The following is a 16,112-nucleotide window of genomic DNA, read 5'->3' as shown; positions in this document are numbered from 1 at the left end:
GGCTCTTGTTATTGTACTAGTCAGCTAAGCTCTAGTTATTGTACTAGTCAGCTAGGCTCTTGTTATTGTACTAGTCAGCTAAGCTCTAGTTATTGTACTAGTCAGCTAGGCTCTTGTTATTGTACTAGTCAGCTAGGCTCTTGTTATTGTACTAGTCAGCTAGGCTCTTGTTATTGTACTAGTCAGCTAGGCTCTTGTTATTGTACTAGTCAGCTAGGCTCTGGTTATTGTACTAGTCAGCTAGGCTCTTGTTATTGTACTAGTCAGCTAGGCTCTTGTTATTGTACTAGTCAGCTAGGCTCTGGTTATTGTACTAGTCAGCTAGGCTCTGGTTATTGTACTAGTCAGCTAGGCTCTGGTTATTGTACTAGTCAGCTAGGCTCTTGTTATTGTACTAGTCAGCTAAGCTCTAGTTATTGTACTAGTCAGCTAGGCTCTTGTTATTGTACTAGTCAGCTAGGCTCTTGTTATTGTACTAGTCAGCTAGGCTCTGGTTATTGTACTAGTCAGCTAGGCTCTTGTTATTGTACTAGTCAGCTAGGCTCTGGTTATTGTACTAGTCAGCTAGGCTCTTGTTATTGTACTAGTCAGCTAGGCTCTGGTTATTGTACTAGTCAGCTAGGCTCTGGTTATTGTACTAGTCAGCTAGGCTCTTGTTATTGTACTAGTCAGCTAGGCTCTTGTTATTGTACTAGTCAGCTAAGCTCTAGTTATTGTACTAGTCCAGCTAGGCTCTTGTTATTGTACTAGTCAGCTAGGCTCTTGTTATTGTACTAGTCAGCTAGGCTCTGGTTATTGTACTAGTCAGCTAGGCTCTTGTTATTGTACTAGTCAGCTAGGCTCTTGTTATTGTACTAGTCAGCTAGGCTCTGGTTATTGTACTAGTCAGCTAGGCTCTTGTTATTGTACTAGTCAGCTAAGCTCTAGTTATTGTACTAGTCAGCTAGGCTCTTGTTATTGTACTAGTCAGCTAGGCTCTTGTTATTGTACTAGTCAGCTAGGCTCTGGTTATTGTACTAGTCAGCTAGGCTCTTGTTATTGTACTAGTCAGCTAGGCTCTAGTTATTGTACTAGTCAGCTAGGCTCTTGTTATTGTACTAGTCAGCTAAGCTCTTGTTTTTTAAAATATCTCCCATAATTTGTGATTTATTCATGTTTAGAATAGAATAGTAGAGGAATAGAATAGTTAGTGACAGCCTGTCCTTGACACATTTTCAAGGAGAAGTTAATCCCATCATTGCTTTCTGTTTCACCCAGTTTCAAGTAAAACTTAAACACATTATTGTTTGCCAATGCTCCTAAAATGGCCGCTGGAACACTTCCTGTTTTGGAAAAATAAAGAGGATCTATGGAAACAAACGTCTGTTTAAACTCAAATTTCTCTGTGGCGGTTCTGCACTTATCATGATATCATTATTTCTAGATATTTCTCTCGCGCTGTTTCCGCTGAACCTGCAGACAATTGCCTTGGACTTTACTTGCCAAAACGCTGTGGTCAGACCTATAAAGCGGTTAACTGGTTGGGAATGGCACATTTTTGGATTTTGTTACCCCCAACGCTGCTGTAGATAACCGGAGATTGTGGCATTTAGGGCTGGCAGTTAGTGTGGGCTCCGGCCGTGCATCTGGTTTCACGCACCAGCAGTTTATGAGGCCTGCGTCTCATCATGGGGTTCTTTAAAATCAGCTGGATACGGAGTTTAAAGAGAGGATTTTCAGGTCCAGTTGGTTAATAAGTCGTTCAGCGAGCGCCGCGAGGTATTATACAAAGTGGAAGTCGTTTGGCTTTTTACAGGTTGTAAAATAGAATGAATTGGAGGGGAGGTATCTTTAATAAGCTGCTGGTGTTCCCTGTAGCAAACAGGGTGAATATATTTCTATTTATATAACTGTCGGCAGCTAATTGCTTAGAGGTTATGAGATATTTTGAATTTAGGTTTCCCCATGTGGTCCGGCATTTGGTCAGGCAGCCTGCATGCAGAGGAAGCAAAGAGACGAAACGTTGTTATATTTCTCGGATATATCAGCACAGAGAATGAGCCTTTTCCCTAGAAACACCCCTTTGCCCATCCCTTTACCCATCCCTCTACCCACCTGCCTACCCACCCCTTTACCCATTCCTTTACCCACCCCTTTACCCATCCCTCTACCCACCCCTTTACACACCCCTCTACCCATCTCTTTACCCACCCCTCTACCCACCCGTCTACCCACCCCTCTACCCATCCCTTTACTCACTCCTTTACCCACCCCTCTACCCATCCCTCTACCCACCCCTTTAGCCATCACTTTACCCACCCCTCTACCCAGCCCTTCACCCATCCCTTTACCCACCCTGTTACCCATCCCTCTACCCACCCCTTTACCCATCCCTCTACCCACCCCTTTACCCATCCCTCTACCTATCCCATTACCCATCCCTCTATCCACCCCTTTACCCATCCCTTTACCCACCCCTCTACCCATCCATTTACCCATCCCTCTACCCATCCCTTTACCCAGCCCTTTACCCATCCCTTTACCCAGCCCTCTACCCACCCCTCTACCCATCCCTATACCCATCCCTTTACCCATCCCTCTACCCATCCCTCTACCCATCCCTCTACCCACCCCTCTACCCATCCCTATACCCATCCCTTTACCCATCCCTCTACCCATCCCTCTACCCATCCCTCTACCCACCCCTCTACCCATCCCTATACCCATCCCTTTACCCATCCCTCTACCCACCCCTCTACCCATCCCTATACCCATCCCTTTACCCATCCCTCTACCCATCCCTCTACCCATCCCTCTACCCACCCCTCTACCCATCCCTATACCCATCCCTCTACCCATCCCTCTACCCATCCCTCTACCCATCCCTTTACCCATCCCTCTACCCACCCCTCTACCCATCCCTTTACCTGGCCTTCTCAAAGCTTCCGTCTGTTACAGGTTTCAGGATTCTTTGATCTATGAACCCAACAATGAATCTCAGACTATAAAATGTATAAAAATTCTAGCAAATAAAAAGCCAGAATATGTTTCAGTCAGTGAGGCAGGCCCTGTATGGGTTGTGATAGGCCCTTCCAGACCAAGCAGGCAGCTTATTGGGCCATGTACAGGGCTTGCCAGACCAATACTGAGGTGGTTGATTTGGTCTTTTCCCATCAGATCTGCCTTGGCCTCAGGCTTGACTTGCCATTACAGGGCCCAATGTCTCATCTGGCAAACCTCCAATCTGACTCATCATGTGACCGTGCAGAACAGGATAAACGTGAAAACATTCAGTTATTCGTGTCTTTATTTATAAACCTTTATAGACAACACAGGACTGACGAACAAGGAAATTACTTCGGAAAATATTTTACTTAAATTTATCAGACAGAAATAGATATCAAAATAAATACATCGATTTGTCCAAAAACAAAACAAAAAGAAACCAATAAAAGGCTGGGATTATGTACTAGATATGAGAGAGAAGCCGCACCGCCCGGCATTGCCAGAACCTGCCTGCAACGGGTCAGAGATACAAGTACCATACAGTCGGTATAACTCATAGGGTACGGTGGAGCATGTTTTAGGCAGGTATAGGCGTGTAGCTAGTGTTGGATGGATATATAACGGAATTACATACGAGGAAAAAACAAAAATACTCCCTTAAAGCAGAGATATGAGCTCCATGTGGAAAGATTCCCTAAATGCCGAAACCTTCCCTGTTAATCCAACATTGAAAGTCTTCTGGAGTCAAAGGTCTTCTCATCCCATTTCAGATATATTTAGCCTTCTCCTGTCCATCATTAATTGCCACCGTTCCCTCATTGTATAATGGGTGGCAGGAGGTCTGGGTTAGCGTCGACTGGACTGGGGGGGTCCCAGGCTTAAGGTATATATGTATATACAGTACCCCCTTGTATTATTTGCTCCAGAACACAAGACAATGAAGGCCAAGGTTGGAGTTTGAGTCCCTTTACACTGCTGGGACTTTGCAGACCTGGGACTTTTTCGAGCCTTGGCCGTAGCACATTGCAGATATAAGATTACCCTTATGTGAAATACCACCCTATTGATTCATTAATGGGGGTTGAAGACACCCTCATGACAGCAAAAAGGCACCACCCCCAGGACCCTGGGCTTTGTTCCTAGAAAAACTCGTCTATGTGAAATGATGTTCATCTTCCCTAGGAAATCAAAGAATCTCGAGAGGTAAATCCTTAGTGCTCGTGGCATGACTGGGCAGCCTATAGCGGATGGTGGGATTCTAGTAGGTTTCTACTAAGCTGATGCCCCGGAGATAAGACTTTTACTGTGTAGTGTTGAACTAATAATTGGCGGAGCCAATCCCCTGAGTACCCATAGGGAGAGCAGAGTCTGGGTTAATCATCTGGCCCAAGGCCTATAGGGCAGCAGGGAATCCAATACTAATAAGTACAAAGTCGTGGAGCCCATTGTGTCCTCCTCCTTGCACCTCCTACTACTCAATACATAGACAGGAGAACTTCTTTTTCTGGTTCAGGAGCACAGAAACAAGTGGCAGCTCAACCCACAGGCGTTGGACAGGTGCATTGTGGATAAATAAAACCATGGGCTATTGCAACTGCCTGTTTCATCTGATCGGATCCATAGTAACCCTTCCAACCTTCCTCCTGAAAAGACAAGGTTTCTGAGGGGATTCAAACCAGTGAGCGCTTTTCATTTACTGGGAGTCTGGGCATACCCTACAGAAGGGGTCCCCAGCCTTTTTTTTTTACCCATGAGCAACATTTAAATATAAAAAAAAGTTGGGGAGCAACACAAGCTTGAAACAGTTCCTAGAGGGTGACAAATAAGGGCTGTGATTGGTTATTCGGTAGCCCAATGTGGACTGGAAGACTACAGGAGGCTCCAAAACTTGCCTCCAAGCCAGAAATGTAAAAATGGCCACCTACTTGAGGCCACTGGGAGGGGGTGGTGAGCAATATGTTGCCCCCGAGCCACTGGTTGGGGCAGGGTGCAAAGTTTCTGCTCCCTCTGACTCCACCAGAAATCTTTATTCCGCTCTCCGCAGCAGATGGGCGTGGCTGTAACCCAGTGATGTCACTCGATGATATCATTGTGTCACAGAAGCCATGAAGTCAAACTCTGGGCCCCAGGAGGAAGGTGGACAAACCTACAGAGGGCGGTGGATCTGAACTATTGGCTGTGTTGTAAGGTGCTGAATTATAACAGGTCAACAGGAAATTTACATTCAAAAATACAGGTTTTTGCCTCAAGAAAGTACGAAATGCGGGCGTTGAATTGCAAGATGTAACCAGCAGGCGTATGTATGGAACCCGGCAAAACTCCAGTCTGCCAAGCTGAACCGCGTAGGACTAAGGAACGGGGACCCGGGATAGGGCAGGAAATTGGGGTCATCTGGTTGGAACTTCATTTCCCAGCATGCACTGGAGGTAGTGGGGGCTGGAGATCTCTAACTACTAAACATTGGAGAGGCCATGGTGTTAAAGTGGCTCTTTCTAAAGGGTTCATGGATATAACTGTAGTGTTATGTGGCCACATACGTGATATTCTGGGTAAATATATGGAAGATACACCACTGAATTATTATATAAATTACCAGTTTTACCAAGGATCCAAGAGCCCCCCCCCGCCCCCCCCACCAGTCCTGTTCATTAGACCAGCTCTGGATCCATGATGCCCAATGCCTGACCATCCCACCCCAAGCCTTGGACAATCCGATCCGATGATGTAAAGATATAATTCATAACTGCAGGCAATTGGTTCTCATCAGGGAGGAGAAAGAAGTGGAGCCTTCCAGTAAAAGGGAAATTAAGGGGTGCAGGGGGCCCCCACAGTCTGCAATTAAATCTGCCCAAGTGCTGGCAAAGTGTATCCTTCAGCTCTTGGGCGGTTCCAACCCTTCTCCAGGTTCCCTACATTGTGCATGCTGAATAAGGTTTTGCTTTGGACGTTGCCGTTCTCATCTCGTCACATCTGCTCCATAAAATCGGCTTTGGGTCACAGATTTTGTTCCTGTTACAAATTCTCTACTTCTCTGTCGGGTCCCTCCGTCATGTTTAGGTCATGTGGCTGGGGCCGGAATATGTTCCACTGGCCTGGATATGGAGAGGTAAAAGGTGAAAAACAAATACTGATTTGCGCTCAAGATTATTTTATGTGGGAATATACTTATTACTGTAGAAGGCATGGATCCTCCAACCAGCCCCCCTCCAACCTCACCCCCAATCCCCCCCTAACTGGCCTTCAGGCTGGGCCCCCTTAGCCCATAACAAGGTTACAGATATATAGAAACATTGGGGTAACAGGCACCCCGCTATAGTTCCAGGGGTACCCAGGGCACAAATAAGCACCCACCCCAAATCCCCCCCTAACTGGCCTTCAGGCTGGGCCCCCTTAGCCCATAACAAGGTTACAGATATATAGAAACATTGGGGTAACAGTCACCCCGCTATAGTTCCAGGGGTACCCAGGGCACAAATAAGCACTCCCCCCCAAATCCCCCCCCTAACTGGCCTTCAGGCTGGGCCCCCTTAGCCCATAACAAGGTTACAGATATATAGAAACATTGGGGTAACAGTCACCCTGCTATAGTTCCAGGGGTACCCAGGGCACAAATAAGCACTCACCCAAATCCCCCCCTAACTGGCCTTCAGGCTGGGCCCCCTTAGCCCATAACAAGGTTACAGATATATAGAAACATTGGGTAACAGTCACCCCGCTATAGTTCCAGGGGTACCCAGGGCACATAAGCACTCACCCCAAATCCCCCCCTAACTGGCCTTCAGGCTGGGCCCCCTTAGCCCATAACAAGGTTACAGATATATAGAAACATTGGGGTAACAGTCACCCTGCTATAGTTCCAGGGGTACCCAGGGCACAAATAAGCACTCACCCCAAATCCCCCCCTAACTGGCCTTCAGGCTGGGCCCCCTTAGCCCATAACAAGGTTACAGATATATAGAAACATTGGGGTAACAGTCACCCCGCTATAGTTCCAGGGGTACCCAGGGCACATAAGCACTGCTGCATGAATATAACCAAGCCCACAACAGCCAATGGATTTGCTCTGCTTATGGTTTCTGTGGCCCAATCGCTGCCTATTACACAAGGGCCCCTGCTGAGCCATTCATGGGATAGTTATTGCACTGATATTTGCAAAAAGCATAATTTACTCTGGAATTTGGACAAAGTCGAACCCCCCATGAACCTTTCTGCCCTCTGAAGGTTTATGTTTGTTTGGAGATGCACCAACTGACTGTCATATGGGGAATTCCCAAGCTGCCGACACTCCTGCTGAAATAAACCCTACAAACACGCAGGCCTTTATGTGGGGCCCATGATATATAGGGCTGCTGTAATAACTTGCAGGAACCCAATGATGGACGAGACGTTTCCCAGGCATTACAGACAGAGCTCCCAAATGTCCCTTAATATTTGCTTGAGGGGATGAGAATCCCAAGCAATGGGTTTAACAGAGGCATTTTTCAGAGGTGAGACCTGACCTCTCTGCTGTTCCTGCCATAATTCTTCTTATGGTTTCGTCAGCCCTGAGCACTGCAGGGATTTATATACTGAGAGTCACAGGGTTACAGGTTACGCTACATAAAGTATATGGGGCCAAAGTCATTTTGTTTGTCAAGTCCTGCAGGTTTTATTCACTACAATGTGTACGTTGGGCCTTTATAGCTTAAATAGGGACACCTAGGCTGGCATAGGTTTGAGGTATCACAGCGACCAATTACTTAACAGTACCAACTCCATATAAAAATGCCTCCAATAAAAAAAGAACACAGTTTTATGTACAATATGTCCATATTTTGTAGGAAATTCATTCTTAGGTTCCTCAACCCTTCAATAAAATCACAAGCTGTTTCATAAGTTACATTCAGTATAGATTGAGACCTTACTGCTACTTCCATAAGCTATAGATGGGGGCACTATTCCTAGTCCCATAAGCTATAGATGGGGGCACTATTCCTAGTCCCATAAGCTATAGATGGAGGCTCTCTATCTAAATTAATCAGCTTTAGTTTCTTGTTCCATAAACTATAGACGGGGGCGCTATTCCTAGTCCCATAAACTATAGACGGGGGCACTATTCCTAGTCCCATAAGCTATAGATGGAGGCCCTCTATCTAAATTAATCAGCTTTAGTTTCTTGTTCCATAAACTATAGATGGAGGCCCTCTATCTAAATTAATTGGCTTTAGTTTCTTTTTCCATAACCTATAGATGGGGGCGCTATTCCTAGTCCCATAAAATATAGATGGAGGCCCTCTATCTAAATTAATTAGCTTTATTTTCTTGTTCCATAAACTATAGACGGGGGCACTATTCTTAGTCCCATAAACTATAGATGGAGGCCCTCTATCTAAATTAATTAGCTTTAGTTTCTTGTTCCATAAACTATAGACGGGGGCACTATTCCTAGTCCCATAAACTATAGATGGGGGCACTATTCCTAGTCCCATAAACTATAGATGGTGGAACTATTCCTAGTCCCATAAACTATAGATGGAGGCCCTCTATCTAAATTAATTAGCTTTAGTTTCTTGTTCCATAAACTATAGACGGGGGCACTATTCCTAGTCCCATAAGCTATAGATGGAGGCTCTCTATCTAAATTAATTAGCTTTATATTCTTGTTCCATAAACTATAGATGGGGGTACTATTCCTAGTCCCATAAACTATAGATGGGGGCACTATTCCTAGTCCCATAAGCTATAGATGGGGGCACTATTCCTAGTCCCATAAGCTATAGATGGAGGCCCTCTATCTAAATTAATTAGCTTTAGTTTCTTGTTCCATAAACTATAGATGGGGGCACTATTCCTAGTCCCATAAACTATAGATGGGGGCACTATTCCTAGTCCCATAAACTATAGATGGGGGCACTATTCCTAGTCCCATAAACTATAGATGGGGGCACTATTCCTAGTCCCATAAACTATACATGGGGGCACTATTCCTAGTCCCATAAACTATAGATGGGGGCACTATTCCTAGTCCCATAAACTATAGATGGGGGCACTATTCCTAGTCCCATAAACTATAGATGGTGGAACTATTCCTAGTCCCATAAACTATAGATGGAGGCCCTCTATCTAAATTAATTAGCTTTAGTTTCTTGTTCCATAAACTATAGACGGGGGCACTATTCCTAGTCCCATAAGCTATAGATGGAGGCTCTCTATCTAAATTAATTAGCTTTATATTCTTGTTCCATAAACTATAGATGGGGGTACTATTCCTAGTCCCATAAACTATAGATGGGGGCACTATTCCTAGTCCCATAAGCTATAGATGGGGGCACTATTCCTAGTCCCATAAGCTATAGATGGAGGCCCTCTATCTAAATTAATTAGCTTTAGTTTCTTGTTCCATAAACTATAGATGGGGGCACTATTCCTAGTCCCATAAACTATAGATGGGGGCACTATTCCTAGTCCCATAAACTATAGATGGGGGCACTATTCCTAGTCCCATAAACTATAGATGGGGGCACTATTCCTAGTCCCATAAACTATACATGGGGGCACTATTCCTAGTCCCATAAACTATAGATGGGGGCACTATTCCTAGTCCCATAAACTATAGATGGGGGCACTATTCCTAGTCCCATAATCTATAGATGGGGGCACTATTCCTAGTCCCATAAACTATAGATGGAGGCCCTCTATCTAAATTAATCAGCTTTAGTTTCTTGTTCCATAAACTATAGATGGGGGCACTATTCCTAGTCCCATAAGCTATAGATGGAGGCTCTCTATCTAAATTAATTAGCTTTAGTTTCTTGTTCCATAAACTATAGATGGGGGCACTATTCCTAGTCCCATAAGCTATAGATGGAGGCCCTCTATCTAAATTAATTAGCTTTAGTTTCTTGTTCCATAAACTATAGATGGGGGCACTATTCCTAGTCCCATAAACTATAGATGGGGGCACTATTCCTAGTCCCATAACTATAGATGGAGGCTCTCTATCTAAATTAATTAGCTTTAGTTTCTTGTTCCATAAACTATAGATGGGGGCACTATTCCTAGTCCCATAAACTATAGATGGGGGCACTATTCCTAGTCCCATAAACTATAGATGGAGGCTCTCTATCTAAATTAATTAGCTTTAGTTTCTTGTTCCATAAACTATAGATGGGGGCACTATTCCTAGTCCCATAAACTATAGATGGGGGCACTTTTCCTAGTCCCATAAACTATAGATGGGGGCACTATTCCTAGTCCCATAAGCTATAGATGGAGGCACTTTTCCTAGTCCCATAAACTATAGATGGGGGCACTATTCCTAGTCCCATAAACTATAGATGGAGGCTCTCTATCTAAATTAATTAGCTTTAGTTTCTTGTTCCATAAACTATAGATGGGGGCACTATTCCTAGTCCCATAAACTATAGATGGAGGCCCTCTATCTAAATTAATTAGCTTTAGTTTCTTGTTCCATAAACTATAGATGGGGGCACTATTCCTAGTCCCATAAACTATAGATGGGGGCACTATTCCTAGTCCCATAAACTATAGATGGGGGCACTATTCCTTGTCCCATAAACTATAGATGGGGGCACTATTCCTAGTCCCATAAACTATAGATGGGGCCACTATTCCTAGTCCCATAAACTATAGATGGGGGCACTATTCCTAGTCCCATAAACTATAGATGGGGGCACTATTCCTAGTCCCTAAACTATAGATGGGGCACTATTCCAGTCCATAAACTATAGATGGGGGCACTATTCCTAGTCCCATAAACTATAGATGGGGGCACTATTCCTAGTCCCATAATCTATAGATGGGGGCCCTCTATCTAAATTAATCAGCTTTAGTTTCTTGTTCCATAAACTATAGATGGGGGCACTATTCCTAGTCCCATAAGCTATAGATGGACGCTCTCTATCTAAATTAATTAGCTTTAGTTTCTTGTTCCATAAACTATAGATGGGGGCACTATTCCTAGTCCCATAAACTATAGATGGAGGCCCTCTATCTAAATTAATCAGCTTTAGTTTCTTGTTCCATAAACTATAGATGGGGGCACTATTCCTAGTCCCATAAGCTATAGATGGACGCTCTCTATCTAAATTAATTAGCTTTAGTTTCTTGTTCCATAAACTATAGATGGGGGCACTATTCCTAGTCCCATAAACTATAGATGGGGGCACTTTTCCTAGTCCCATAAACTATAGATGGGGGCACTATTCCTAGTCCCATAAGCTATAGATGGAGGCACTTTTCCTAGTCCCATAAACTATAGATGGGGGCATTATTCCTAGTCCCATAAACTATAGATGGAGGCTCTCTATCTAAATTAATTAGCTTTAGTTTCTTGTTCCATAAACTATAGATGGGGGCGCTATTCCTAGTCCCATAAACTTTAGATGGAGGCTCTCTATCTAAATTAATTAGCTTTAGTTTCTTGTTCCATAAACTATAGATGGGGGCACTATTCCTAGTCCCATAAACTATAGATGGAGGCTCTCTATCTAAATTAATTAGCTTTAGTTTCTTGTTCCATAAACTATAGACGGGGGCACTATTCCTAGTCCCATAAACTATAGATGGAGGCTCTCTATCTAAATTAATTAGCTTTAGTTTCTTGTTCCATAAACTATAGACGGGGGCACTATTCCTAGTCCCATAAACTATAGATGGAGGCTCTCTATCTAAATTAATTAGCTTTAGTTTCTTGTTCCATAAACTATAGATGGGGGCACTATTCCTAGTCCCATAAACTATAGATGGAGGCTCTCTATCTAAATTAATTAGCTTTAGTTTCTTGTTCCATAAACTATAGATGGGGGCGCTATTCCTAGTCCCATAAGATATAGATGGAGGCCCTCTATCTTAATTAATTAGCTTTATTTTTTTGTTCCATAACCTATAGATGGGGGCACTATTCCTAGTCCCATAAGCTATAGATGGAGGCCCTCTATCTAAATTAATTAGCTTTAGTTTCTTGTTCCATAAACTATAGATGGGGGCGCTATTCCTAGTCCCATAAGATATAGATGGAGGCCCTCTATCTTAATTAATTAGCTTTATTTTTTTGTTCCATAACCTATAGATGGGGGCACTATTCCTAGTCCCATAAGCTATAGATGGAGGCCCTCTATCTAAATTAATTAGCTTTAGTTTCTTGTTCCATAAACTATAGATGGGGGCGCTATTCCTAGTCCATAGTGGGATGAAGTTTAACCCCGTGGGGCGCTGGGGGTAACCCAGTAAATAGAATAAACTCTGCTTATTCAGTGACTGGGCTCAGAACTGTCTCTCTCGTTACTTGGCAGTCACATTTTTACGAGTCGTGCCATGAAGTTCTCACTCGGTAGAGCGGGGGCCCCGCTGAGTAACAGAGATTTATGGGTGCCAGCACAGACTGCACCATACTTAGCCCAGACTTCCTTACACTGCGCCAGGGACCAATAAAACTCAGCAGAGAGAGGCGTGTGGTTGGCTGTCATAAATCAGAGGGTCGCGGCGCGGGTGATGTCATACCGCACTCACAAGCAGCCCCGCGGCACAGAGATAACCCCACCCCTATACTGAGCCCCGCCTACCTATTTAACAAGGATGAAAACACTAATTGGGTTATGTAATAAAAGGCACTAAGTTTGGCAGCCAATCAGCAGGCAGCATTTACTGGTCACCTGTTCATAAACAAACATCTTATTGGTTTATTGGTTTCTGCAGTTGGGCAAACTTACTCCCATATGTTATTAAAGGCACTAAGTTTGCCCGGTAGCAGTAACCCATAGCAACCAATAAGATATTTGCTTTTAAACAGGTGACCAGTAAATGCTGCCTGCTGATTGGTTGGTATCGGTTACTGCTCCTGGGTATATTTAGTGCCTTTTATTACATAACCCCATAAGTGTCTTTTATTACATATGGGGGTCAGAGCTGCTACTTGTTAATACTTGATGCGGACTAGTTAATAGTTAGTGCTAATTGCCCTTAAATTATACCTGCTTCAAACAAACTGATAGGGGGGGTCTGTATCCCAAGAAGTAGGAGGGACTAGAACATTCTGATGGAAGCTTATGGGGGAGGGGCAGGGAGTCTGTATCCCAAGAAGTAGGAGGGACTAGAACACTCTGATGGCAGCTTACAGGGGGAGGGGCAGGGAGTCTGTATCTCAAGCAGTGGGTGGGACTAGAACACTCTGATGGAAGCTTACAGAGGGAGGGGCAGGGAGTCTGTATCTCAAGCAGTGGGTGGGACTAGAACACTCTGATGGAAGCTTACAGAGGGAGGGGCAGGGAGTCTTTAACTCAAGCAGTGGGAGGGACTAGAATAGTCTGATTGAAGCTTACAGAGGAAGGGGCAGGGCGTCTGTAACTCAAGCAGTGGGAGGGACTAGAACACTCTGATGGAAGCTTACAGAGGGAGGAGCAGGGAGTCTGTATCTCAAGCAGTGGGAGGGACTAGAACACTCTGATAGAAGCTTACAGGGGGAGGGGCAAGGAGTCTTTATCTTAAGAAGTGAGTGGGACTAGTGTAACTCTTCTGCCTAAAATTCCTTTACTGGTCAACTGAACCCCTAAGGGGTGGGCTCTGCCAATTGAAAAATTCCCTTTGCATTCAGGGCCATGTCCCTGATCCGCCCTGGCCAATCAATGATGCTAAAACCCTATCCCTGATCTGCTCCAGTTGTACCCCTTTATCCACCTATGAAGTTGCCCTTGACTGCAGTACCTGATGTACCCCCACAAGGCCTCCTCAGCTGTCATTCTATGCACTGCTCATACCGACTACTGAAACAACGTACGATGACCTAGAACAAGTGTCTGCTACGCTGATTCAAGAGTCAGGACCAGCAGTGCAGAAAGGGGCAAACCAACTCAATGCTCGTTTGCAATGACATTTACCGAAACCCTTCTGAGACCGTATGTTGGAAAGTTGCTGGGAATGATATTTATCCAAGTGAGGGCAAGCGAAGGGCCTGTAACTGCCGCGCTGTTGTAATGTCTAGAACAGACCCAAGTTTATTTTGGCACCGAGTGGGACAGAGTGCCCTTTACTTACATATAGGATGGATGAATCCAACAAACTAGGGGAAAATAATCATATAAAAGGCACCGGGAATCAGACGCCGTTGGAATCTCTTGACTTGGGAGGTCCCATCCCACCGCACAGTAATAAACATTCCTGGTTATACTACTGTTTGGAAAGAGCAAAATAGGCCCAGGGCCCCGACTCCCTATAAAAATACCTCCAGTCAGTGTCCATCTGAATACAAAGCACAGACAGGGGTTTATTGGGCACCACCAAGTGACTGGGTTATTGCCCCTGACAGGTCTAGGTACTGAGCGCTCCAGCTGCATTTCTGCCTCTTTAGAAAAAAACGGGACTCATTTTATTCCGAATTTCTGTTTTGAATTTGACTCGAAAATGCTGAGCGCCAGTATCCCTTGTTGCTCCAATGGGCCAAACAAACACGTTATTGTTGGCCAAGGCCAGCGCCCGGAGACAAATGGAAGAACTTCATCTTCTAGGAGGCCAATCCCATCAAGATACAGAGACACCTCAGCTTTGTTCTGATACCTCTCAGCACTAGAACCATGGTTAGACCTTCTGTATCCCTCAGCTAATATCATAGAACTCTGAGCTACATCACTAGAAATGGTTTGCAAGTTGGTGCAAATCTACTCACATAAAGGTACCTACTAGGGTCTAAGCCATTAATTGGAAAGGAAAGGAGATCTCACCATCAGCATAGGAAGGGGTTTGTTACTGTAAGGGCAGTCAGGTTATGGGATTCCCTACCAAGAGAGGGGGAATGTGTGATTCATTGGGGGTGGGAAGGAAAGAGGATCTCACCATCAGCACAGGAAGGGGTTCCTTACTGTAAGGGCAGTCAGGTTATGGGATTCGCTACCAAGAGAGGGGGAATGAGTGATACATTGGGGGTGGGGAGGAAAGGGGATCTCACCATAAGCATAGGAAGGGGTTCCTTACTGTAAGGGCAGTCAGGTTATGGGATTCCCTACCAAGAGAGGGGGAATGAGTGATTCATTGGGGGTGGGGAGGAAAGGGGATCTTACCATCAGCATAGGAAGGGGTTCCTTACTGTAAGGGCAGTCAGGTTATGGGATTCCCTACCAAGAGAGGGGGAATGAGTGATTCATTGGGGGTGGGGAGGAAAGGGGATCACACCATCAGCATAGGAAGGGGTTCCTTACTGTAAGGGCAGTCAGGTTATGGGATTCCCTACAAGAGAGGGGGAATGAGTGATTCATTGGGGGTGGGGAGGAAAGGGGATCTCACCATCAGCATAGGAAGGGGTTCCTTACTGTAAGGGCAGTCAGGTTATGGGGTTCCCTACCAAGAAAGGGGGAATGAGTGATACATTGGGGGGGGGAGGAAAGGGGATCTCACCATCAGCATAGGAAGGGGTTCCTTACTGTAAGGGCAGTCAGGGTATGGGATTCCCTACCAAGAAAGGGGGAATGAGTGATACATTGGGGGGGGGGGGGAGGAAAGGGGATCTCACCATCAGCATAGGAAGGGGTTCCTTACTGTAAGGGCAGTCAGGTTATGGGATTCCCTACCAAGAGAGGGGGAATGAGTGATACATTGGGGTTGGGGAGGAAAGGGGATCTCACCATCAGCATAGGAAGGGGTTCCTTACTGTAAGGGCAGTCAGGTTATGGGATTCCCCACCAATAGTGGACAGGACTTCCCAAGGGACCAATAAACTGGGGCGGAGGAGCCTATTGGTCAGTTTTATCAGCTCACTGTCTCTCTATTCCCCATTCTCCTGCCCTACCCCAGGGTATTGCACTTTATCTTGAGGGCAGATGATAATGCTGAAAGCACTGGGTTCAGGGATTCCATGCAGTGTTTGCAGCAGTGCCGTAATCCAGATACTATATTTACTACATGTACCTTCACTTGTTCTGGTGACTAATCTGAAATGTTCTGCCTCTTGCTTGAAGTCTTGTTTTGACATCTTTTTAATCTGGATCAGGTGGAATATTCCTGCACAGCCCGAGAAATGGACAAACGACAGATGTTTTAGGCAGGAAAATGAATCAAGGAAAAATAAAAAAACAGAATATAGAGCTACTATGTACTAACATTCCTGCCGTATTGTGCTTAGTGCATTGTATACGCTGCCA

The 16,112-nt window shown here is 44.9% G+C and overlaps 1 protein-coding gene and 1 pseudogene across 1 annotated transcript in view; one reads left to right on the top strand and one right to left on the bottom strand.

Moving 5' to 3' along the window:
- LOC116406442 overlaps positions 1 to 16,112 on the top strand; it is a 954,163-nt pseudogene that overhangs the window by 340,718 nt on the left and 597,333 nt on the right.
- chrdl2 (chordin like 2) overlaps positions 5,701 to 16,112 on the bottom strand; it is a 50,006-nt gene continuing 39,594 nt past the window's right edge. The window contains exons 10-11 of the mRNA XM_031896289.1: positions 15,880 to 15,972; positions 5,701 to 6,077 (exon numbers count right to left, since the gene is read on the bottom strand). Coding sequence (XP_031752149.1) covers positions 5,998 to 6,077; positions 15,880 to 15,972 — 173 coding nt within the window. The 3' untranslated portion in view covers positions 5,701 to 5,997. The remainder of the gene's footprint in view (positions 6,078 to 15,879; positions 15,973 to 16,112) is intronic.

The sequence above is a fragment of the Xenopus tropicalis genome, chromosome 2, assembly GCF_000004195.4.
Source record: "Xenopus tropicalis strain Nigerian chromosome 2, UCB_Xtro_10.0, whole genome shotgun sequence".
Lineage (NCBI taxonomy): Eukaryota > Metazoa > Chordata > Amphibia > Anura > Pipidae > Xenopus > Xenopus tropicalis.
Note: the sequence above shows the minus strand (reverse complement) of the source record. Positions and strands in the feature narration are given on the sequence as shown.